This window comes from Microtus oregoni, unplaced genomic scaffold (genome assembly GCF_018167655.1).
Source record: "Microtus oregoni isolate MIOR12 unplaced genomic scaffold, Mior012 000016F_ref0000370, whole genome shotgun sequence".
Taxonomy (NCBI): Eukaryota; Metazoa; Chordata; class Mammalia; order Rodentia; family Cricetidae; genus Microtus; species Microtus oregoni.
In genome coordinates, this window is record NW_024543075.1 from 26,933,802 (window position 1) to 26,958,639 (window position 24,838).

General features: G+C 42.0%; 2 protein-coding genes across 3 annotated transcripts in view; both read left to right on the top strand.

Annotated features, from left to right (window-relative positions):
- Smg1 (SMG1 nonsense mediated mRNA decay associated PI3K related kinase) overlaps positions 1-11,539 on the top strand; it is a 103,765-nt gene extending 92,226 nt beyond the window's left edge. For both annotated transcript variants that reach the window (XM_041665966.1, XM_041665965.1), the window contains 7 exons: positions 121-300; positions 425-652; positions 1,236-1,447; positions 1,565-1,671; positions 5,558-5,737; positions 5,819-5,925; positions 7,158-11,539. In XM_041665966.1, the coding sequence (XP_041521900.1) occupies positions 121-300; positions 425-652; positions 1,236-1,447; positions 1,565-1,671; positions 5,558-5,737; positions 5,819-5,925; positions 7,158-7,235 (1,092 nt within the window). In that variant the 3' untranslated portion in view covers positions 7,236-11,539. The remainder of the gene's footprint in view (positions 1-120; positions 301-424; positions 653-1,235; positions 1,448-1,564; positions 1,672-5,557; positions 5,738-5,818; positions 5,926-7,157) is intronic.
- Positions 11,540-13,340: 1,801 nt separating this feature from the next.
- Positions 13,341-24,026, top strand: Arl6ip1 (ADP ribosylation factor like GTPase 6 interacting protein 1). Its single transcript, XM_041667232.1, has 6 exons — positions 13,341-13,510; positions 15,939-16,072; positions 16,507-16,626; positions 20,984-21,101; positions 21,732-21,816; positions 22,519-24,026. Exons 1-6 carry the CDS (start codon positions 13,475-13,477, stop codon positions 22,635-22,637), a joined length of 612 nt encoding a protein of 203 aa, XP_041523166.1. The 5' UTR covers positions 13,341-13,474; the 3' UTR covers positions 22,638-24,026.
- The last annotated feature ends 812 nt before the right edge of the window (positions 24,027-24,838 follow it).

The window sequence follows — 24,838 nt, forward strand, 5'->3', positions numbered from 1 at the left end:
TTTCATAAGAGTCTTATGTTCTCAGAAACAGTTCTCATTCAGATTCTAAAATGCATAGGTAGTGTTGTTTTTCACATCATCGGTCTCCTTCCCCACCCTGTGTGGGTTCTCTCTTCACAGGTCACTTTTCTCTGCAGCAACATCATTCATTTTGAAAGTCTACGAACAAGAACTGCAGAAGCCCTAAGCCTGGATGCCACCTTATTTGAACTAATCAAAAGATGTCAGCAGATGTGTTCATTTGCGTCACAGTTCAACAGTTCAGTCTCTGAGTTAGAGCTTCGTTTGTTACAGAGAGTGGTAAGTCCTGTGGGAGTAACTAACTAGAAGTATTAAAAATAATAAGGCCAGCAGCACAAATTAAAGTTGTGATTATTTAAGACTAATATAACAAATTGTTCCAATTAATGCTTATTCTATTTAGGACACGACTCTTGAACATCCCATTGGCAGTTCTGAGTGGCTTCTGTCAGCACACAAACAGTTGACCCAGGATATGTCCACCCAGAGGGCTGTTCAGACAGAGAAGGAGCAACAGATAGAGACAGTCTGTGAGACCATCCAGAGCTTAGTGGACAGTGTAAAGACTGTGCTCACAGGTCATAACCGGCAGCTTGGGGATGTCAAGCATCTCCTGAAAGCCATGGCTAAGGTAATGCATCTCACTGACATAGTTTCCTGATTCAAGACCTTATAGGTCATATCTTTGTGTAAAGATGTGACACTTTGTAATAAAAAAATAACTTCTCAATTTACATCTTGCAACTTGTTTGTAACTAGGTCAGAATGTGTTTTCAGCAACTGTTTTTTTTTTCTAAAGCAGACATGATTTTTGTACAAAGAGAATCTGAGGCTTAAATAGATAAAGTTAGTGTCCAATAGAACAGCTATTTTGGTTTTTAGTTTCTTCTTCCCCACTTGTGTCTCCAAACAAATAAAGCTTTTCTCCGAAGTGAATTAACTACTGTCTCTTCTTCCAGTGCCCTACTTAGCATGATTAATAAGAAAGTCCATTCCCTAAAAAGACTAAAGTACTTCATCATTTTGATATTTCTTTTTATTTGGTACTAGAAATAAAGATCCTGTAAATATAAGAAACTGACATATAATAGGCAGATCAAACACAGTGACATTTAGATCATTTATTACCTCTTGATCACAAGGTGACTGACTGTCTTGAGAGGAATTGCTTGAACAAACAAGTCTGTTACTAATGGATTGTGTATTGGTGGCAGGATGAAGAGGCTGCTCTGGCAGATGCTGAAGATATCCCCTATGAGAGTAGTGTCAGACAGTTCCTGGCTGAATACAAATCATGGCAAGACAACATTCAGACAGTTTTGTTCACGTTAGTCCAGGCCATGGGTCAAGTTCGAAGTCAAGAACATGTTGAAATGCTGCAGGAAATCACTCCAACCTTGAAAGAACTGAAGACACAAAGCCAGAGGTAAGGGTCAACTCTTATGACGTAGAAGCAAAGCCTAAGTGTTTACTGATGTATTTGTAAATAGTTACCTGATAAAAACATTTCATAAATAAATGTTTCATAAATTTTGTATTTCAGTATCTATAATAATTTAGTGAGTTTTGCATCACCCTTAGTCACCGACGCAGCAAACGAATGTTCAAGTCCAACATCATCTGCTACTTACCAGCCATCCTTTGCTGCAGGTATGAAAGAGGCCAATCTTCATACGTTGACAGTTTATACATACAGGTTTAGGTGCTTAGGGATGGGTGAAGGTCTGTTGTGTTTATAGTCACTACCTTTTAAAGGAGTCTTTAACACTATCATATAACCAGGCTCAATAATTATCATTAAAAGAACTTAAATAACAGAAATACATGTATTGTAAAATACTCTTTAAGCATGGTGGTGGTTTAAAAGTTTATTTTAGCTGGGTGGTGTTGGTGGCACATGCCTAATCCCAGAACTCTGGAGGCAGAGGTAGGATCTCTGAATTCAAGGCCAGCCAGGTCTATACAGAGAAACCTTGTCTCGAAAAAAAGAAAGATTTTATCTTAAGAGCTAGGCCTGGTTGTACATGCTTCTAATGTCTGTACTGGAGAGAGTGAGGCAAAAGATTGTGAGTTTAAGACCAGTCTGACCTAATAGTAAGACTGTCTCAAAACAAACAAACAAAAAACCAAGACAAAAGACTAGTGAGTGCTTACCATTCTTGCAGAAAATGGGAGCAGTTCCTAACTCAAAATTTCCTGTAACTCCAGTTCCAAGAGATCCAGTACCCACTCTGCTCTCTTTGGGTGCGCAGGCACGTGCACACCCACACTCGCACACACACAAAATCCAATGAAATCTTTACAAACAAACCAAACTGAAAAAGAAAACAATCAGCAAATGTAATAGAATTTAATATTGTTTTATATTTAAAATAAGAATTTTATATTGTTCTGAATTTAAAATAAATGGATTGATTTTCCTTATAAAGAATAACTAAGGCCAAGTATGGTGGTGTACTCCTATAATCCCAGTCCTTGGGAGGCCAAGGCAGGAGGCTTGCAAATCTGGGACTTAAATGGTCTCAGACTTTCTTCTTTTTTATTTACTTACTTACTTCTTCACTTTTTATTTATTTTGATCTCTACATTGCTGTGACTGTCCTGGAACTTAGTATGTGGACTAGACTGCTCTTGAACTCTTGGAGATCCCTCTGCTTCCCAAGTGTCTGTAGTTGAAGGTGTCTACTACATACTTCTGAAGTCGACTTCAGACTTAATTTTAAGATCTAACTTTTTTTTCTTGTTGGTACTTTAGAATAGAATTATTCTAAAGAGTAGAATTAGATGCCGGGTGGTGGTGGTGCACGCCTTTAATCCCAGCACTTGGGAGGCAGAGGCAGGCGGATCTTTATGAGTTCGAGACCAGCCTGGTCTACAAGAGCTAGTTCCAGGACAGGCTCCAAAACCACAGAGAAACCCTGTCTCGAAAAACCAAAAAAAAAAAAAAAAAAAAAAAAAAGAGTAGAATTAGAATAGAAAAATCTGTTTGGAATCTTTCATTTCAAAGTAAGCCATGAAAGCTACTGTGTGCATCTGTAGGGTTTTCCCCCTCCTTTCTTCTTTTATTTTATTTATCTGTTGTTTTTGAGACAAGGTTTTTCTGTGGGAGAGAACTGGCTCTCCGGGAACTCATTCTGTATACCAGACTGGCCTCAAACTCAGAGATCGACCTGCCTCTGCCTCCCGAGTCCTGGGATTATAGGCGTGCACCACCACCACCTGGCTTTTTTTCTACATTTTTTAAATAATAATATATTCACAATAGATCATTTTGTGAGTGTGGTTTTCTGTTGGATTTTCCCAGTTAATGTTAAATTGGTAATGGCTTAATGTAAAATTAATTAATGTCCTAAAAGTATATCAAGCTATGTTGACATCTTCATCCATCCATCCATCTATCCATCCATGCATCCATCCATCCTTTTTATGTGCATTGGTTTCTTGGCTGCATGTATGTCTACATGACGGTGTCAGGTCCCCTGGAACTGTAGTTACAAACAGTTGTGAGTTGCCATGTGGGTTCTGGGAATTGAACCTGGGTTCTCTGGAAGAGCAGTCAGTGCTCTTAACTGATAAATCATCTCTTCAACCCAATACTTAGGATACTTTTTATTTTTAAAAGATAGCATCTCACTGCTAAGCCTGGTTGGCCTAGAACACACACAGAGATTCGCCTGCATCTGCCTTCTGGGAACTGGATTTAAGTTTTAGCCATCAGCCTTGCTGCTGCTGCTTCTGCTCCAGTATATTTTGGCCATGGTCTTTCTCCTACTCCAACTTCCCCCAGATTTATTTATTTATTTGTTTGTTTGTTTGTTTATTTATTTATTTCTTCCCTCCCTCCTTCTCTCCCTCCCTTTCTTCCTTCCTTCCCAATGTCTTAATTTTTTTTTTCTCTTTTTAAAAAACAAAATTCTAACACTCAGGAGGCAGAGGTAGGCAGATCTCTGAGTTCAAGGCCAGACGGGTCTACAAAGTTCCAGGATGACCAGGGCTACATGAATAAACCCTGTCTTAGAAGCACAAACAAAATACACACAGAAAAAAGAAGAAAAAAACCACATGAAATAATCTGTTTTATCAGCCTTGTTGTGTCTGGAAAATGCTGTTGACTTGGAGTCATCCACCACCTCTGGCTTTTAAAATCTTTCTGCTTCTACATAGATTGTTGAGTCTTGAAGGGAAAAGTGTGTTACAGATATCCCATTTAGGGTTCAGTGTTCTAAAGTTTCTAATGTTAAGTTGTGGGTCTCTGTGCTAATTAACCATCTACTGCAAGAAGAAATTCTGACCATGAGGTCGAGTGGTGCGCTGACATGGGTCCCAGTATGTGTAGTGACTGTAATGTCTCTGGTAGAGAGCCATTCTGTAGTGGACAGAGTTGCAGAGGGATTGAGATTGGTTGGGAGGGTGGTTTAGGAGGGTGATGAGGAAGCTTTTTTTTCTGCCTTTATGATTTTTAAATTTAATGTATGAATAGTTTGCCTGCATTGTGCACCATATAGGTGCCTTGTGCCCTCAAGAGTTCAGAAGAGAGTGTCAGTCAACTATCCTAGAGCTCAATTTACCAATAGTTTTAAGCCACTGTGTGGATGGATGTTGGGAGTTGAACAAGAACACCTATAAGAGCAGCAAGTACTCTAAACTGCTCAACTGTGTTTCCCAGCCCCAATCATTAAGGAACACTCTTTGTGGTGTACGTGTGTGTGTGTGTGTGTGTGTGTGTGTGTGTGTGTGCATGCACATTGGTGGGTGGGTGTGGTTTTCTTTTTTTGGAGGGGAGAGTGTTTTTTTGAGACATGGTTTCTCTGTGTAACAGCCTTTTGCATCTTGGAACTAAATCATGTAGACCAGACTAGCCTTGAAGTCCTTGAGATCTGCCTGCCTCTGCCTCCCGAGTGCTGGGATTAAAGGTGTTCTCTACCACTGCCCGACTTTTTTTTAAAAGGTTTTAATTTTTAGTGTTTGTCTGCCTACATTGCCAGGGAAGGCAGGAAGAAGGTATTGGATCCTCTGGAACTAGACAGTTACATTTATGAGATGCCATGTGGGTGCTGGGATTTGAGCCCAGGACCTCTGGAAAATTAGCCAGTGTTTTTAATTGGTGAGCCATCTCTCCAGCCCTGTACCTTGTTTGTTGAGGCAAGGTCTCTCACTGCACCTTACCTGGGTTCACAGATTGGCTGACCAGTGAGCCCTAGAGATCCACTGTCTGCCTTCCTTGCACTGGAATTACAATTGCACTCTGGCTTTTAATGCCCTAGTTGCTCGAAGTATTGACTGCCACTGTTTATCATTGTGTAGTGAAGATCGTTATGTTGTTCAGATTCATCTATTGAGAATCCCACTGTTGAGAAATTGTATTTTTAGGAACATAATTGTTATGTCAAGGGATAAGGACTTTTACCACCATAAACTTTTCAAGGTTGAGTACTGTGGAGTACTTGCTATCGGCCATCTCCTTGTTTGTGTGCTGCTGCCACCCCCACCCGTTTCTGTTTGCATGCAAATTGAGCCACCAATTCTTTCTCTGTAGCTGTCCGGAGTAACACTGGCCAGAAGACTCAGCCTGATGTCATGTCTCAGAATGCTAAAAAACTGATTCAGAAAAATCTGGCTACATCAGCAGATACTCCACCAAGCACCATCCCAGGAACTGGCAAGAGCATTGCTTGTAGTCCCAAAAAGGCTGTCAGAGATCCTAAAACAGGGAAAGGTAATCAGCTAGAATATGGATGCCTTATAATTCTATATTAAATAAAGATTGGCTTGACTAATATGTGTTTTTGCTTTATAGCTGTACAAGAGAGAAATTCCTATGCAGTGAGTGTGTGGAAGAGAGTGAAAGCCAAGCTAGAGGGTCGAGATGTTGATCCAAACAGGAGGATGTCAGTTGCTGAGCAGGTGACTATTTTTTAAGCTTAAACTGTTATAGTGCTGCTGGTAGGTTCAAGGATCTCATTTACCCGTTTCCTTATTTAATCAAGAAATAAGGCCCTCGGGCTAGCGGAACGGCTCAGTGGGTAAGGGTACTTGCCACAAAAGCTTGATTACCTAACTTCAATCCTTGGTTTCACATGGTGGAATACAGAAAGCCAATTCACTCAAGTTGTCCTCTGACCTCCTTATGTCCTCTGCTGTGCTCATGCACAGTCTCTTACTCTTTCTCTTGTTTTTCTGTAACAAAATGAGGAATCAGCCCCTAAACCTACATTCAGGAGTCAGAAGGTTATTAGTAACATTGTTCTCGAGTTGTCAAATGCTCATGACTTGACTCTTCACTACTTAGGACTTTCCTTTTAGGCAACGTCTTCCATAGAAATTTAAGGTGTGCCGGACAGTGGTGGTGTACACCTTTAATCTGAGCACCCGGGAGGCAGAGGCAGGCAGATCTCTGAGGTCAAGGCCAGCCTGGTCTATAAGAACTAGATCCAGGACAGGCTCCAAAGCCACAGAGAAACCCCCCCCCCCCAAAAAAAAAAAAAAAAAGAAATTTAAGATATATGACTGCTCTAATCATCCACCAAACTCAAGTTAATTCTTACTTTTAAGATTCTGAAAGTTTCAGATAGAGGATGACGACAGTTTTTGGAGGTGTAGACTCTTTAATCCCACGAATATGTCACACGAATATGTGTTCTTGTCCATATTTTTTCCCTATTATTAGTTGTGTGTGTCTGTATGGCATCCTCCTACTCCTAGGTGCTGGGAATTGAACATAGATCTTTACAGGCACTAGGCAGGTACTTTACCACTGAGCTGTTCAAAGTTACAGGAAAGTGTAGCTAGTCATACTCTTACCTAGACTATTTCTTGCACTCACTTTTGTCATTGTTTTGTTCTACACGTAATAACATTTCATGGTATAACCCTGAGAACAAATAATGGTGGGGGATGGGTAGGCAGGCTGCTTATGAGCGCTATACTTCTCTAAGGCTTCTGACTTTCCTAAGACACTCAGCCTGTGGATCCTCTGTGGTCATGGAGAACATCACCTTTTTACCATGTTTCAGCCAAATCTTTCTTTGGGTGATTGGGTTGATTAGCGCTTACTTGGAGACAACTTACACAATTTGAATATAAACTGACCTTGCAAGTTCTCAGTGGTTTCACTTCTCTCCTACCTATGTTCACAGGTTGACTATGTCATTAAGGAAGCAACTAATCTAGATAACTTGGCTCAGCTGTATGAAGGTTGGACAGCCTGGGTGTGAATGGCAACACAGTAGATGAGTGTGGTTAAGCGAGGTCAGACATCCACCAGAATCAACTCAGCCTCAGGCATCCAAAGCCACATCACAGTCGGTGGTGATGCAACTGGGGGCTTACTCTGAGGAAACCTAGGAAATCTCGGTGTACTAGGAAGTGAATCCTGCAGGACAGCTGCACTCAGGGATACGCCCAACACCATGGCCAGGGTCAAAGGTGAAGAAAGCAAGCTCACTGCCTGCACACGGAGATTGTCTTTCTGCCACAGAACAGCTGCAAACGTGTCAGGAGGTTATGTGAGAAAGAAATCGGGATGCTGCGGAGCACAGAGTGACTTGGAACTCCATTCCACCTGACCCTGTGTGTACAATCCAGGAAAACAAACCCCGCTCAGAAACAAGAGAAAACGGGGAGCCGCGAAGAACTCACAGCCACAGAAGAGTTGATGCATTCAGATTCTCGAGAAACACTTGTTGCTTGGCAACAGTACTGGTTGGGTTGACCAGTAAGTACCAAAAGGCTATGCTGTTATGAATTTCAGAAATGGACTGAAAAAAAAAAAAAGGAGAGCAATGTAACAGACACTACATTGGAAGAGAACTGACTTCTGAAATGAAGGGAAAAGCACCCATGGATCCCACTCCTCCCCATCAGTTTCCCTGTTCCCCAGCTCCTCATTGACCCGCTCTGGTAGATTAGCCAGCTGTCAGACTCATTTTTATTTCAATCCTTACACTTCATAAACTTTCGTTACCACATTTGGAGACTGAAACAGGAGCTTCTCCAAATCCAATGAAAACATGGAAAATTTAAGGATTGTTTAAAGGTCCGATCATCACATACAAGATGTAACTCTGGTTATTTCAGTCATATCTGTGACTCTTATCATGTACAGTTTCCAGAATTGTCACTGTGCATCCAAATGTAATGAGTCTAACAGACACTGATTTCATGTTGCACTCCCCTCTGCTTACAGTGTGCATTTTTTGGAGGTCATTCAAATTTTCCCTCTTCTGTGATTGCTGTAGTTTCTTTCATAGAAAGTAGCTGATCTGATGTAATCTTTTACCTTTTAAACAACCAGGATAGAGAACCTATTGGAGTTTGCATTGTTGATGACAGGTTCACAATAAAGTGTTCTGGAGGAGGTAGAGTGAAATGTTTTTTAATTCAGTTTTCTCATTTGATACTTTTAATTTACAAAGCGTAATTTTTTTATTTTACATTTAAGATGTAAATTAAAAGTGCTTTAGCTTACCTGGCATTTGGGAGCTTGAGAAGTGATGCCCACCAGTATCTTTTAGTTCAGCTGGTGGTCTGTGAGGGTTCTGTTTACTTTTCAGCATTTGTTTATAGCTTACTGTTGAGTAACTAGTGTAGTGAGTCATGATCATGACATCTTTCAGTTTAGCATGTTCAGTACTCACTGCTGATCCTTGATAGAAGTTGAGACCATAATAGAGCTAAAAATCACATATCAACACAGAACAACACACAGTATTTTGAGTCTGTTTTCCCAGCATTTTAGCAACTAGTGCAGTGGTCACTTAATTTGCCAGCCTCTGTGCACAAGCCTGAAAGGGCCTATGGAAACACTCCACGTGGCTCTGGGCTCTTCTCTGCTTCCTACGAGTTTAATCCTCACGAGATGGATGCCAGTGTCAGCACTTTCTTAATTATGAGTATTGGAAGATGCTGTTTTGAATTTCCATGTGTCCAATGACAAGGAACTTAGCACATTGCATTTGATTTTGTTGATTTTGAGCCTTATTTTCACAAAACAGCCTAGCTGGATTATTGATGCCATACTGTATTTTGCATGCTGCTTTCTTCCCTAGAGGCATTGAGAGCAACAGTACTTTAGTAACTTTTGTTCTCTCGACTTGTCATTTTCAGTGATGCTTCATGCCGGGAAGAGCTTTTATCATAATGATAAAACCAGTTCATACTCACATACCCTGTAGTTTGTGGTAGTGGTCAGAAATGTCTTCCGCTTTGGTAGTAGGTGAATTTTATTTCTCATGATTTTGGGCATCAGAAGTACCTGGCAACTTAATCCAAGCAAAAATATGACAGCTTAAAAAAAAAAAACCAAAAAAAATGTGCCTCTGATGGATTATCCAACCTATCTGTTTTAAACTGATCCTGAGAGAAGAGTAGTTCTTGGTTATATAGGACAGATAAGAGCAACCAAGGACTTCAAGGCTTGCTGCTCACTGTGCTCTGGACAGAACCCTCATCTGTATGGTTTGGCTTCCTGTGCAGATAGCCTTGCCAGGTTGAACTTCTGTAAGAAGTCTCAAGTGGAAAAAATAGGGCCATTGGGGGAATGTCTTAAATCATGTAGAGTGCTGTAGTTTTGAAGTCACATGTCTTTTGATGACAAAATACCTGTGGAAAACCAGGGATATTTTCTCTTTTTCCCCAACCTTTTTCTCCTTACTCCTTACCCTTCTACTCCTTATTGCCTATCTTTCTTCTCCCCATCCTTTAACATTCAGGGGGTACAGAACAACCATACAAACAACCTCTTCTAATTCAGAGTACCCTTGAAATGTATTTTGTCTTTAATTAGCTAGTCTGGTTTTAGTTGATTTCGCTACCAAACTGTGGAGGCCTAAGTTAGTACTTACAAAACTGTTTCTTCCTTTACCAAAGTGTCTTTTAGTTTCTGTTTCTGGTCATGGAGCTGATCACACAGATGGCTAGATACTTTTTGATGGTGGTGGTGGTGGTGAGGGTTTTGTTTTTTTTTTTGTTTTTTTTTTTGTTTTTTTTATAAATAGGTATGAGATTTCTGTGTGAAAATGATAAGTCTTGATCTACTTTCTTAGATCACTGATTCAGCGTTCAAATTCCAAGTTCAGGGTGAGAGTTTGTAATACAAAGAAAAAAAATTCCCTTCACTTTGCCCTTAACACTTGCCTCTGTTACCTAAGCTTAGTTAATAGTTTTCTTAATATTGTTCAATGTTCGGTGTTATCTGCATTGTTTTTTGTTTAATTGTGGTTGTTCCGATGTGTGAAATTTAAGGAAAGAGCCATTTAATAAAATGCCAAGCAGGGCAATGCAAGTACAGCCAAATATTAAAGTTGATGTTCAGTCTTAGGTCCTTTTTAATCTGGGGTATTATAGGCAGTACTTTAAATCAGAGTCTTCCTGGCCTATTTCCCTCCACCTTTTTGTAGATACTCGGGGGCTTACTTGTGCAGTACTAAAATCAAAGGAGCTGGTTCTTCTTTTCTCCCAATTCTTTTCTTAGTAATGAATACACCTACAACTAGCCTGTGACTCCTATTCATACAGCAGATGTCAGTGCTGTGCTGCTGTTAGCTGGATTACCTGCAGTGCAGGGATGGAACCTTGCACATTCTAGGCAAGCGCTCTTCCTGAGCTACATACATCCTCGCTCTTACAACTAGCATACTGAAGCATTTTTTCACGTGTTCGGATGAGTATGAAAACATTGTTTTATATCTCGTTAAATTTATAAAATGCCAGTAATTTAGAACCCTCCCCCACAAATCAAGGAGGCAAAAAGCACTAGTCACTGAAGTCCTCATCTTCAATGATCTGGGTAGGATAGGAAGATCTTCTCAGAGGTATTAGTGAGAATCACAGCGCTCTGCTAAGATTCAAGAGAAGGCAGTTCACTGTACTTTGCCTGCTTTTGGGCCTGGATTACATTATTATTTAAAAAGAACAGATTGAGCTTGGGTTAAAAAGGGCCACCATGTAGAGAACCCTTGAGAAATGGGGCCCTGAGAAATTCTAGTGCTAATGTTAAAAGTTCAAAATCAGCTGGGTGTTTGAAGAAGGTAAAGAACTGGATGTTGTTCTGAAACAGATCCCTCCCCAAACAGGCTGATTAACAGTGGTTGTTTTCCCTTTTCCTGATGTTTGATTCAGCTCCTGTTTCAGATTACTGTGTTGCTTATTTTTCTAGTTTTACAAGTCCCTTGGTGGCAGCCACATCACATTTCATGTTTGTTTTTTTTTGTTGTTGTTTATAAATACCCTTAGAGCAAGTTGAGTTGAGCTGAATCTTCCGTGTCCTGGTAACATTGTACAGAATAATGTTTTCTTTTTTCTTTTCCTTTTTTTTTTTAAGTTGTAATGCCTCCTGATGGATATAATTTCGTGCTTGTATTTAAGATTTAAAAGTTGAATAAATCACACCAGCTTCCTGAAAATGTCCATGATGCATCTTTTGGAAAATAAAAAACACATGCCTACTTTGCATTAACATGGTAAAGATTGTATGAAATACCTGTTTTTCAAAAAATAAAGGTTCAAGTCTTAAAAGATACAGTATTTAAGTTCTGAATTTATTGAAGTGGATCCCAGATAATTTGTTTTGGTACAGAGTTTTTTTCTGTTCTCTCCCAAAATTAAAAATGTTTAATTCTCAAAAATATTTTACTTGCTTTTGAACAGAGACAATTTTATTTCATTAGTAAAGTTTTTAGATAATCCGTGCCTGGGGGTGTGTGGCGCATGGCTTTAATTCCAGCAATCTGGAGGCAGAGCCCGTGGATCTTTGAGTTCGAGGCCAGCCTGGTCTATAGAGTGAATTCCTGGACAGCTAGGGCTACACAGAGAAGAAACCATGTCTTGGAGGGGGAAAAAAATAATGCCTTTAATCTAGGGGAGGCGAAGGTAGTGGATCCCTTGAGTTTGAGGCTAGCCCGGTCTTACAGAGCGTTCCAGGATAGCTGGGGCTGCAAAGATAAACCGTGTCTTGAAAGACAAAAGGCAATGTATGTAGCTTAATTTTGGCAACCATTATTGGGAGTGAAAGCTCTGAAGGAAGAGAGTATGTGGCAAGTTCTCTTGTGCCAGAGTTCTGAGGAAGATTTGTGATAAGGGCTTCATTATCTGGTACAGAAATCTCTTGTGCAAAATGCGTAGGAGTTTTTAATCACTGGGCCGTTTGGATCAGGGCTGGGAACAGCACACAATGCGCTCTAGAGAAAATGCTGTTGGACTTCAGCTACTTCAGCCTCAGCAGCTGGCCTTACAGCGTTTGGAAACAACGACCAAACTCCGGAGCTTTCTGAAGCAACAGCCAAGTTCCCAGGGTAGAAATGGTGGATTTTAAAGCCCATTTGTACTCCGGCCTCTCTTATGGGCCCCTCACTGCTTAGCCTGTGGAGCAGCTGTTCTGGTCCTTTTGTTCCCAATACTGAGGTGGAGGGAATTCTCTAGGCTCCAAGTTTTCTCCAATTAAGGTTTCTGTATCGATCTAGTCATATCACCTGCTCCCTCACCCCCAATTCCTCGAAGCAGCACTTCACCCGAGCTTCTTAGCCATAACTATGTTGTGCTAGTTAGTACCTTATCCAAGTACTTTCCACAAGGTCTGTGACAAATTGTATGCCCCTTTTCTAGAACCATCATGCTCCAGGTAGGGCCGGGCTTATTTCAAGTTCTTTACAAAACCTCCCAGGAACTGAAGAACCTGGTAATTAAAGAACGAAATGTTTTAAAAAAAAATAACCTAGATGTAAAATATTTGAGGTCAGTATTTTACATAGCTTCCTCCCACACACATTAGCCCGTATCAATGTGAAGCGCTCCATCTGAATTACTCATCCACCTATACATCCTTCCATCTTACGCGCTCGCCTAGCTACCTGAAGTGCGCCACAACTATTATTTCCCCAAAAAACTGACTGCTAAAGGTCTTTAAGAGTTTGTGCATCTTCCGTGTTCTCACAGGGCCTGCTACTGATGGCGAGATGGCAGCAGCAGTTCTCACATGGGGGCCGCCAGCCTTCCAGTCATAAATCTTAGCAGGTGCCACAGGAACCTAAAGCGTCCTCCGCCCTTGCAGCCTCCGACGCAGGGCACGGCGCAGCCTCCACTCCCTCCGTCAAGCAGTAGGAGCCTTAGCGGCCTTGATCTAGCAGGGCGAGCGCCTAGAGACGGCGGTTGAACCGCTTCCTTCCGTTCCGCCCCCAGCGGGCCACACCCCTGAGCTCTGATTGGTCCGAGTCTTTCGGCTCCGCGCAGCTTCTCTCTCCTTTGACCTGGATTTCAAGTCATGCGCTGGCTGCCGGTTGGCCTGGCCGCCCAGTAGCCGAGTGCCTTCTGCCCAATGAGGAGCGAGTTTCGCGAGGGCTGTCGGGGAAAGGCAGCCGGCCTATATAAGCAGGCTGCGGGGCGTTCCCTCGCGCTTCGGTCGCGTTGCGGGTGTCGGCGCAGAGTGTCTTCTGCTCGTTGAGACCGCGCGTCCAGAACGATGGCGGAAGGGGATAACCGCAGCAGCAACATGCTGGTGAGTCGCGGTCGTTGACTTGTCCCCGGCGCTTCCGGTTAGGCCTCTTGGTCTCGGTGCCTCCAGGGAGCTGCCAGGCCCGATCCTGCGGCTCCCTGCCCATCTCTACTGTGGCGGTCTCTACTGCCGATCCCCAACGTCCTTCCTGGACCATGCACGATGAGGCAAGGACCGCAAGTGAGGAAGTGTGAGAATAGGGCCGTGACAAGAAGGAACCTGGGTGGCAGGTTAGGGCACTCGGCCGCCAGGGGCCTTGTCTAACGCTCGGGGCTCAGGCCGGAGACCTACCTGTTCCGCCCTCTTGGGTTTTAATCTCATGTTCGGTAGATTATTTGTATGAGGGCTTCTTTTCCGCCCAAAACTTAAGCGAAGGTGGAGGGTCAAAGGGCTGCTACAGAGTTAGTTATCGCTGACACAGAATTTGTGGTAGCTCGCTGCGAGTTCACCGCAGGAAGCCGAAAGTGGGTTCAGCGGAAAGGACAGTGGGAGGTCCTGGCACTTATCTGGGAACTGGCGAGGGGGCTCACTTTAGAATGATTAGCACGGATCTGAAGGTACTGTACGAGGTGGTATAAGAGGAGGGCACATTTGCTTCGTTACAGATTTTTGGGTTTTTTGTTTTTTTTTTTTTTTTTGAGACCAAGGTTTCATGTAGCCAAGCTGGCTCTGACCTATGTATTGAGGTTTGCCTTGCATTTGTTATTCCCGTTTCCCCTCTCAAGTGCTGGGACCGCAGCTGTGCATCACCAGGTCCTGCTAGTTTTACAAATATAACTGCATCACCTAGGCAGGAATGGGAGAGGTCTTTTGTTTGCTCTGTTGTCATTCGCCAGGGAAAGACGGCACATATCAGAAATGAAAAGAGCAACTACCAGCTTGTAGCTTCTGCTTTTGCACGTCTAAGAGCCTAAAAGCCAGCAAGCTAAAAGTGTCTACAGGACAGTAGAGGATCTGGCGGGATTTTCGCTTTGCATTGCTGTTTAGAGACGCTTTTTCCTGTCCCCTTAAATTTCCCCTACGCACACACCCACCCTCCCACCCCACACACCAACAAACAATCCAATAGAGATGCTTGCCCTGTACTCTTCAATTCCCCCTACATAACACACACACCAGCAAACAATCCAGTAAGAGGATTAATTGATACTAAAGGAAATTACCACAGGAGAGGACCTGATTACGAACAACTTTCTCCATCAAAGCACTATCACTTTAAGGAGAGCAAAGCCATTAACCTTCTATTTCCTGGACTTAGATATGTTATCTTTGTCTTTTTGTCTCAGTTCCCTCACCCTAAATGGAGGCTGTAAAAGTATCTTTTCCAGTTTTGAGGCGCATGAATTGAAGTATAGCATGTGACATGTTTAGAATTTCTAGTTTGGGTTGATATCAGTATTAAGCATGTAATATAGTAAGAAGTACTTATGACACAGATTTTATATTAATTAAAAGTAGTCCAAGTCCATATTGTGCTCTATCACTTTCATATTCCTTTGTGAAAAGCTTATATTGTCACTTGGGTTCCGTGTGTTCCTGGGGGTTGAATCCAGGGCCCTACACAGACTGAGCAACTTCTTGTTCTAATTTCCTTCCCTGAAGGGTTTAGGTCACAATAGCTCACCCTAAAGGTGTGCTTTTGACCAGCTGTCAAATATGCAGAGAAATTTGAAACCTAGCCATGATTCCACCGTCAGCAATGAGGAACCATTCTGGAGGACTTTAAGTGCCTCACATAACTGAGTGGAGGAGTTTTTTCTAATTCCACAGTGACTGCCATGCCAACATTGGAGTAATTCCAGCATACAAAGAGCTATTTTAGAAATTGTCCGGACTAACTGTTTTCTTGATGGATTTAGAAAGGCCTAAATCAATAAATGACCAATCAACAGGCAGTGCCAGCCACCTGAAATGAGCGAACGATAGAGGATCCAATTTAGTAGTGTTCTGAGCACTGCCGCATGACACTGTGGGTGAATTGGGGATATTAGTTAACCATAGTAAGCTCACTTTTATTAATATTGAAATGTTTATCCCCACATTGTGAAGCCTTGGGAGTATTATGCTACTTCATGGACACAGCCCAGTGCTAAAGTGACCATTAAAGAAAGGTTGGACTTTCTCCCACCCATAGATTTTTTTTTTCTTTTTTGGTTTTTCAAGACAGGTTTTCTCTGTGTAGTCTTGGAGCTTTCCTGGAACTTGCTCTGTAGACTAGGCTGGCCTCGAACTCACAAGAGATCTGCCTGCTGAGATTAAAGGTGTGTGCCACTGCCACCTGACGATTTTCTTGTTTGTTGCCAAAATTGCAGTTTTTCATGACTTGGCTAGTTTAAGATAGCGGGCTGATGCCTTGGAAGGCTTTTATTCTTTTAGCAACCTAAGTGTTGAGATTGGTAAAGTAACACCCTGCACTGTTGACCGCATGTAGGCTGTGGAGACTGCAGGTCTGGAAGAGCAGCTGCAAGGATGGGGAGAAGTGATGCTGATGGCTGACAGAGCCCTTCGCTGGGAAAGAGCCTGGTTTCCACCTGCCATCGCGGGCGTGGTTTCCCTGCTGTTCCTGTAAGTGAGGGCTGCTATTGCTAAGTGCTCAGATGGCTCCTAGCCTATGCTTAGAGACGCTTTTGTAATACATAATCCAAAAGGAACGCCTTTTTTGCAAGCAGCTTACCCAGTTTCTAGAATTTGTAGTCCTTTTGTAAAGTTGTAATGTGATACAGTTGAGCAAATCCTGCGCATTCAAACTTCTGTGTTTCAACACCCTTCCTTTGTATTCTTTCCTAATAAATATTGAGGACTCCTGAGTTTTGATTGTTGCTGGTGACATTAACTGTTATAACTGTGACAACATGCATGCCTCCTGAAATCCACTTGTGAGGGAATTAGAAAGGAAACAGCCCCGTCTTTGAGAGGCTGTGGGCTAGGGAGTAAAAACCTTTGGTTAGGAACAATGACTACTGGTTTTCTAACTGGTTAATTTTCTTTGTTTTTAACAGGATTATCTATTATCTCGATCCATCTGTGCTGTCCGGTGTTTCCTGCTTTGTTATGTTTTTGTGCCTGGCTGACTACCTTGTTCCCATTCTAGCACCAAGGATTTTTGGCTCTAATAAATGGTAGGTGGCTATGTATGATTAGTGTACTGTGCTTAATGAAGACTGTTTTATAACCATCAGACACCGGCTGGGAGTTAGTCATTGCTCTTATGTGAAGAATTTCTTAGCTGAATTCAAATGAGTGAATTTTCAGTACTATTGTCCTTGTATGTCACTTTGGTCAAAAACTTTCTTTGTTATCTGTTGATGTTTATTCAATTTTACTTCTACACTTAGAGTGAGGTTTTTTTGTTTTTGGTTTTTTCTCTTTATGTTTTTTTTAAGACGGGGTTTTTCTGTGTAGCACTGCTGTCCTGGAACTCATTCTGTAGACCAGGCTGGCCTTGAACTCAGAGATCTACCTGCTTCTGTCTCCTGAGTACTGGAATTAAAGGTGTGCACTACCACTATCCTCTTAAAGAAAGTGTGTTGTTATTTTTATTATTGTTCCTGTTAATATGTTTTTGTTTGTTTGGTTTTGGTTTTTGGAGACAGCGTTTCTTTGTGTAGCCCTGCCTGTCCTGGAACTAGTTCTGTAGACCAGACTGGTCTCAAACTCAAAGAGATCTGCCTGCCTCTGCCTCCCGAGCACTGAGATTAAAGGTGTGCACCACCACTGTCCAGCAGGCGAGGGTATCTTTTAAAGGTGCTGTTTTAAATAAGAATTACAGAACTTTTTTTAAATTACATTTATTTATTTGGGGATGGGTACATGTGCTAACATGTGTAGCTCAGAGGGCAGCTTCCCAGAGTTTGTTCTCTCCTACCGCATATGGACCTTGGGGATGGAACTCCAGTCACCAGTCTCTGCAACATGTTGCTTTGCCAGCAAAGCCAGCTAGCTCCTTCAAAGGACCTTGAACTCAAGTTTGTTTAAATGTGTCTCTGTGTGTGTGTGAGGCCTCATTTGTACACAGGAGGACAACTGCTTGTCAAGGTCAGTGACTGGTTCTCTTGTTACACTGTCCTCTCACAAGCTTTCCTCCAACACAGAAAAGCCTCTAATTGTTAGACATTATTGGACCTTTAAGCTGTGTGGGTTGGCGCACACCGCTAATCTCAGTACTCTGGATGACAGACATTGTGATAATGAGCCCAGAGTGGGCTATACACATAACAAGCTATGGACCTGTCTTGGCTACACAGAGAGATCCTGTCACAGCCACAACCAGTGTTCCTTTACATTCCCCAAAACAAACCAAGAGGGATGTTGTGTTGAAGGCTGAGAGAGCTAGTGCATTGAGGCCGTGCAGGGGTAGCTGACCAAGTCCATTGTGAGTAGGTAAGAGGAGATTCTACTGTTGGCTACACATGAGCTGTTGATCTCATTTTTACCGTTATTTGAATGATTAACCAGGACTTCCTAAGATTATAGTTAAGTGGTTAAGGATTACAGTAACTATTTGAAATTCCAGTGGAATGTTGGATATCTCAGAGCTCAGTATTAGGAGTGCTTTTCCAGAACACATGGTACCATGAGTTCTGTTCTTTGCTAGAGGAAGGAAAAACCATACATAATGAAAAGAACCAGATTTCGGAATAGATTATTCTCTGTCAGTTGATATTTTCAATTGATTGGTGTTCTGCCTGTGCCCTTAATTTTTTTTGTGTTTCCAAATGACAGCAAGTTATATAATCTGTAAAGATGAGAGCCTGTGTTATGTACCTTCTGGATCTGTAAGAACAAGCTCATATAATTTGGGGAGTTAACTTAAAATATGGTTTAGCTTAAAATATGGTTTAAGTAAGCATGTTTCTTTAAAAAATAATGGGTCAGTGTTAGGATTTGTTATTCAAATTGCTTTTCCCTCACCATGAAGTATTTAATGCTGTTATGTTTGGGGAAGTTTATGGCCTTGACATTAGCCCAGACAGCAGTCCACTAACTCATAATTCTGGAGGAAAGTCTTCAGAGAGATAGACAGAAGTTTGGTAGTAATAGCATCCATGGGGTCTGAAGAGATGGCTCAGTGGTTTAGAACACTTTTAGAAGATCCAGGTTCGGGGCTGGAGAGATGGCTCAGTGGTTAAGAGCATTGCCTGCTCTTCCAAAGGTCCTGAGTTCAATTCCCGGCAACCACATGGTGGCTCACAACCATCTGTAAAGAGGTCTAGTGCCCTCTTCTGGCCTGCAGACATACACACAGACAGAATATTATATATATAATAAATAAATAAATAGAAGATCCAGGTTCGATTCCCAGCACCCAAATGGCAGGTCACAACTGTCTATAATTCCAAGATCTAACACACATAGACATACATGTGGACAAAACACCAATGCACATAAAATAAAAATAAATCATAAAAAAAATAGCATTCATGTGATGAGGTTTATGTTTTGATTATGGATGATGTGGGAAAGAAGGAATGTTATAACCACAGTGTAGCCTTGATCATGAGCAGCTTGGATATTCTGTGAAATCCTCCGACTGTTCCTGCATTTTACCGGCTAGCAGGCGAGAGGGCAGTGTGGTTCTTAGCATTGATCCTTTTTAGTACTGGACCTTTTTAGTGCCACAAAAATAGCGGAGGGACAGATTAGAAATGACTTTCTTCTAGAGGCCTATCCGTTCTGTTTGGTGTTTGCATTTTCTCTCACTGGAGCTGAGTTTATAAGGAATTTGGATTGGGCTCTTTCGTTTTTGTCTCTCTCTGTGTGTGCATTCGCATGTGCTCAAGTGTGTGTGTTTGCCACCCACATGCACTTACCCATGTGCACATGTGGAAGTCAGAGGGCAACTTTCCTTCCATGTGGGTGCTGGGGATTGAACTTGGGTCACCAGGCATGACAGTAGCATCTTTATCTTCTGAGCATCTTGCTTACCTGGTATAGAAATTATTCTACTCAGATACTCTGATGCAGCTGCTTAGAGCACTGATGGGCACAATGCAAAATTCACTTGGAGCTAAAAAATAAACTAAAGGGGGCTGAAGAGATGGCTCAGCAGTTAAGAACATTGCCTGCACTTCCAAATGTCCTGAGTTCAATTCCCAGCAACCACTTGGTGGCTCACAACCATCTGTAATTAGGTCTGGTACCCTCTTCTGGCCTGCAGGCATACATGTAGACACAATATTGTGTATACATAATAAATAAATATTAAAAAAAGAAAGACAAGCACATTCTTTTTAAAAAAAACTGAAATAGAAAAACCAAATTTGTATCGTGAATACAGCTCATAAAAGTTGACTCTTGTTTCTGTAGTTAATCAAATGTGGCTTTAGAACCGTTAATCTATCAGAAGTTAATACATAAGGACTGGTGAGGTGGATCAGCTGGTAAAGGTGCCTGCCGCCAATCCTGATTACCTGAGTTTGAAACCTGGGGTCCACATTGTGGAAGGAGAGAAATGACTTCCATAGGTTGTCTTCTCACTTCTGCATGTATACCATGTTGTGCATTCATAATATGTATACATACCCAAGTGCGCGCACACACACACATATGCATGAGCACACTTTATGTAAAAGATGTTCCTTCTCTGTGAAAGATGTCTTAAGATAGGGGCTGGAAAGGTCTCAAAGGTTAAGAACACTTGTCCCCCTTTAGAGGACCTGCGTTCGATTCCCAGTACCCACAACTGTGTATAACTCTAGTTCTAGGGGATCCAACACCCTCTAGATCTGGCCTCTATAGGCACCAGGCACTTTATATGTGTATAGACATGTAGTGAGGAGGTGAGCAGGCCTGCTTTCCTGCCGCTCTCGGCCATCTGGCTAGCTTATGCCCCAAAATAACAACACACAAATTGTATTTTTTTAAACACTGCTTGGCCCATTAGCTCTAGCCTCTTACTGGCTAATTCTCACATCTTGGTTAACCCATTTCTAATAATGTGTGTGGCTTACCGGGAAAGATTCAGCATGTCTGACCTGGCGGCTGGCTCCATGGCGGCTGCCTCACTGCCTTCTACCCAGCATTCTGTTCTCTTTACTCCGCCTACCTAATTTTCTGTCTTATCAAAGGGCCAAGGCAGTTTATTAACCAATGAAAGTAACACATTAGACAGATGACCCTCCTCCATCATAGACAAATATGTAGGCAAAACTCTTACACACATAAAGTAAAAGTAACATAATTTTTAAAAAGTTGGAATCAGTGGTTGACCCATTGTTTTTCCTTTCCTGAGAAGATGTGTGGAGGCCCCACCTGTGTTCTGAGCACTTAGGAGCAGACGCAGAATGATCAGGAGTTTTAACTTTTCCAGTCATTGGCTCATATATAGCTATAATCTTAGCACCTTAAAGTGCTAAGGCAGGAGGATCGTGAGTTCGGGGGCACCCAGAGCGAGATTTCTCTCTCAGGAAAATTAATAACTAAATAAACTGTACGATCGCCATTTACTTATAACAAAAAGAGAACTCTCTTTTCTAGGACCACCGAACAGCAGCAAAGATTTCATGAAATCTGCAGTAATCTTGTAAAAACACGACGCAGAGCTGTGGGCTGGTGGAAACGCCTCTTTTCGCTGAAGGAAGAAAAGCCTAAAATGGTATTTTGTTTTTGTGTTTTTTTTTTTTTTTAACTTACTAAAATGTGAACCAAAATACTGAGTTTACGGTGATTTCAGTCTAGTAACAGCCTTTTTAGGGATGAAATTCAATACCTACTACCCTTTGTTATAATGCCTACATATATTCATGAGTGTTATATGTGGTAGACTAAACCATTGAAAGGTAACATTTATCTTTGTATATAACTTTATTATAGTAGAGAGAAGTTTTTTTCCTCATGCTGAAGTAAAAGACAATACATAAAAACATGTTCTCGTCTCTTAGCTTTAGTGTTGGTGGAAAGTTGTAAACTGAAAAGGTAGCATAGTTTATATTTCAAAGCATTAATCTGTATAGACAGTAATGCCAAGAGGGAATGTATCTACATTCTATAAAAGAAAAGTAGTAATAGAAATGATCTTATTTTTCCAGCCTCTAAAGGAAAGCTGTCTAAGCCCACAGTGGCTGTGTGTTTCGAGTGGAGCATGGTGCTCTGGTCCTGTAGAGTGGGGAGAGAAGCCTTTATGCTTGCTCACTGTGCGCTGTGTGGAGCGGTGCAGCAAACCGCAGAGTTGCCCTTGGTGATCTGCTGCTTAGAGCTGACGAGTTCTCGTTCTTTTCTTTAACAGTACTTCATGACCATGATCATTTCTCTTGCTGCCATTGCTTGGGTGGGACAGCAAGTTCACAACCTGCTTCTCACCTACCTGATCGGTAAGTCATTGAGGAAACATCACATGTGCATCTTAGCAGGGAAGTCTAACTGTAGTGTGGTCAGCAGGTAGAGAAATGGGTATTCCCAGGACCTGTGGAAGTGTAGCACAGTGACGACTGAAGACTCCAGCCATGCTGGGGACATAGCTCAGTTGGTAGTGCTTGCCCTGTGTGTGCCAAGCCCTTAGGTTTGATACCCAGTATTAGACAAAACTAATCCAACACTTAGGACCTAGATGAAGAAGGTGCAGAAGTCCAAAGTCATTCCCAGGTATGTGCTGTATGTCAAATTCAAAACCAGCCTGGGCTACATGAGATCCTTTCTCAAGAACAAAGAGATTAATCCAAGTCAGGACTTAAGATAGGGCTCCACGGTTAAAAGCACTTGTTTGGTTCAGTTTCCAGCACTCATGCTGGCGCACAATGGCCTATAACTCCAGGCTCAGAGAATCTCATAGTCAGCATTTAAGCAAATCACTTGTGATTACATAAGGATCTTAAAGAAGTCTGGCCCTTGTTCTGAGGGAGTTTATTAATGCCCTGTGGGAGGTGAAGAGTAGTGGGATAGGAAGCGCAGTGCTGGGAAGGCGTGCTGGGACGGGATCCTGTGGGCCAGTGCGTCTCCTATGACTTGTCCAGAGTGTACTTGCTTTCAACTGTGAGTTAGATTCTGTTTCCTCAACTTCATTTCTTTATTTCAAGTGACTTTTGTGCTGTTGCTTCCTGGACTAAATCAACACGGAATCATCTTGAAGTATATTGGAATGGCCAAAAGGGAGATAAACAAGCTTCTCAAGCAAAAAGAAAAGAAAAACGAATAATGTGGCTTCAGTGGAGTGCGCCCTGCCCCTGGGAACAGTTGTGCCGCGCTGTCTGGATACTAAAATGTTACAGTGGCCCATTGCTCCCCTCCCTCTGCCCTTGTTAATAGATTCACACAGGCCAGGCTTTGTGCTGTGTCTAGCCAGGTGTAGCTGGGTGCATTCTCATCAGTAGAACTCGTTTTATTTTTTGACAACTTCCTTTAAAATCCTAGGGTGGTGAACTTTGCTCTTTTGTCCAGTGAACTGTGATTTTGGGTAACTGTTGATGTTTGCTTTAGCTGTGTTCAAGGTAGTGGTCTGTGGCTACAGGAAGCTGGTTCTACTGTCTGCTTCCACAGTCTGCTTAACAAGCTGTCTTGTCTTTGTGAGTAAAGTGACCACTTTTGATGAAGAGATCACTTAAGATTCATTCCTGATTTTCCACAGTGGGAGAATGCCCACGGAATAGATAAAATTGCACACCCTAGTGTATGAAATGTAGCAGATTTAGAAGGCATTGCCCCTTTGTTCAGATGAGGAATCTGCCAACTTAGACCAACCTCATTCCCTTCGTGCTGCTTCAGGTTAGTCCTTGAACAGCTTTTGAACAATAATCTTCCAGAACATTGTATTTGAAAATCTTAGCACTCTCTTTGTTCTGGATTTTCAGCTGACTTAAAATGTCTGTGACTTTACTCCAAGGCTAGCTAGGGATATAAAAGTCTCCTTTGTTCTCTCAGTAGAAAACTAGAACATCCATTAATTTTTAAGATCAGATAAAAAGTCTTTAAAAATAAGTCCTGAAATCCACCCCCCACCTGCCCCCAGCCCCTCGCCATGATGCTGGCTGTATTTCAGTGGCTCCGGGTTTACACTTGGAAGCAGTGTCTATACTGGTGTTTGACTTTCCCCTTGCAGGGTTGTAGCTGAGACAGACTGCTGACGTAGCTGGGTAGCGTTTGTAACTCCTTAAGCTTTATAGGTAGACTTTTAGATAGACTTTTCGAGCAGTTGAAATCTTCAGGACTGAACCTCTGAGGGCCAAAATAGGACACATTTGGGAACAACTCTTTAACCCATGAACTAGCTGTATCATAGTTTGTGGATCCATTGCACTGATCTGTGAAGCCTAAACCTTGTGCATCTGCCTCTGTTTTCTCACCTCCTCAGCACTGTAAACAGTGACACCTGTTGTAGCATGTGTTTGTTCGTTTATTTTTAATGTTTCATGACACCCACCTTAATTTTACATGTTTTCTTGTAAATAAGCCTGCCTTCCTACCTGGAATTTTTGTGTGTGTGTGTGTGTGAATAATACATGTTCTACCAATTAACTACTTTGGCAGTTTTAATCATTTCTTCTACTTTGTTTTGTGTAAAAGCGGGATAATTAAAAAAAATCTGGAACCTCTTTGTCTCACTTTTGTTAACTGTTCAGGTTTATGAATCTAATTAGTAACCTCCCTGTTATAGACCTGCCCTCCAAGGTACTCTTAAAAGGAACACCCAGGCATTGTGCTAGATAGGGAAACACTGGAGAGGGGAGGGACCAATAGGGGGCAGAAAGAGGCTCAAAAGAATACGTACTTTTTCATCCAACACAGCTGGTTGATAATTGGTAGACATCTGCTTTTTAAAATTACACCGCAAATTGGATGCTTTAACTTGGGGTCTCATCAGGAACAGGCTGGAGGTCTCAAGCCAAGGTTATCACAACTCCTGTGGTTGTCTGAGGCTTTGAAATTGCTAACTTGTAATCTCAAGAATTGGTTCAAAATCAAAAAGAAGCACTGGTCTTCAACCATGCATCTGTGTAGCACCTGCTCAGCTATATGTGGTTTTAGTCACATATAGCTGAAACCACCTTTGCTACCTTTGGCCATAGCCTAAGTCCCCTTTGGAAGGCTGGTCTGAGTGCCCTCATGAGGTTCTGTTATTCCAAGGCCCCACGTGGAGACATTTGAAATGAGCGGGGTCAAGAAGAAAAGTATGTGGGTCCTGAAAGCTTCCTCATGCCCTGTAGGGTGTGGAAGCTTTGGTGTTTTTAGGCAGTCTCAAGCCCAGGCTGGCTTAGGCCTCCTGATCTTCCTGCCTTCACCTCTCAAGTGTTAGGATTCCAGGCTATTATTTAAAAAGGGTTTTACAGTGCAGTTAAATGCCAGCCAGTCATTTTTCTCCAGGTTCTATAGTTTGTCTATAACAAATCACAGATGTGAGTC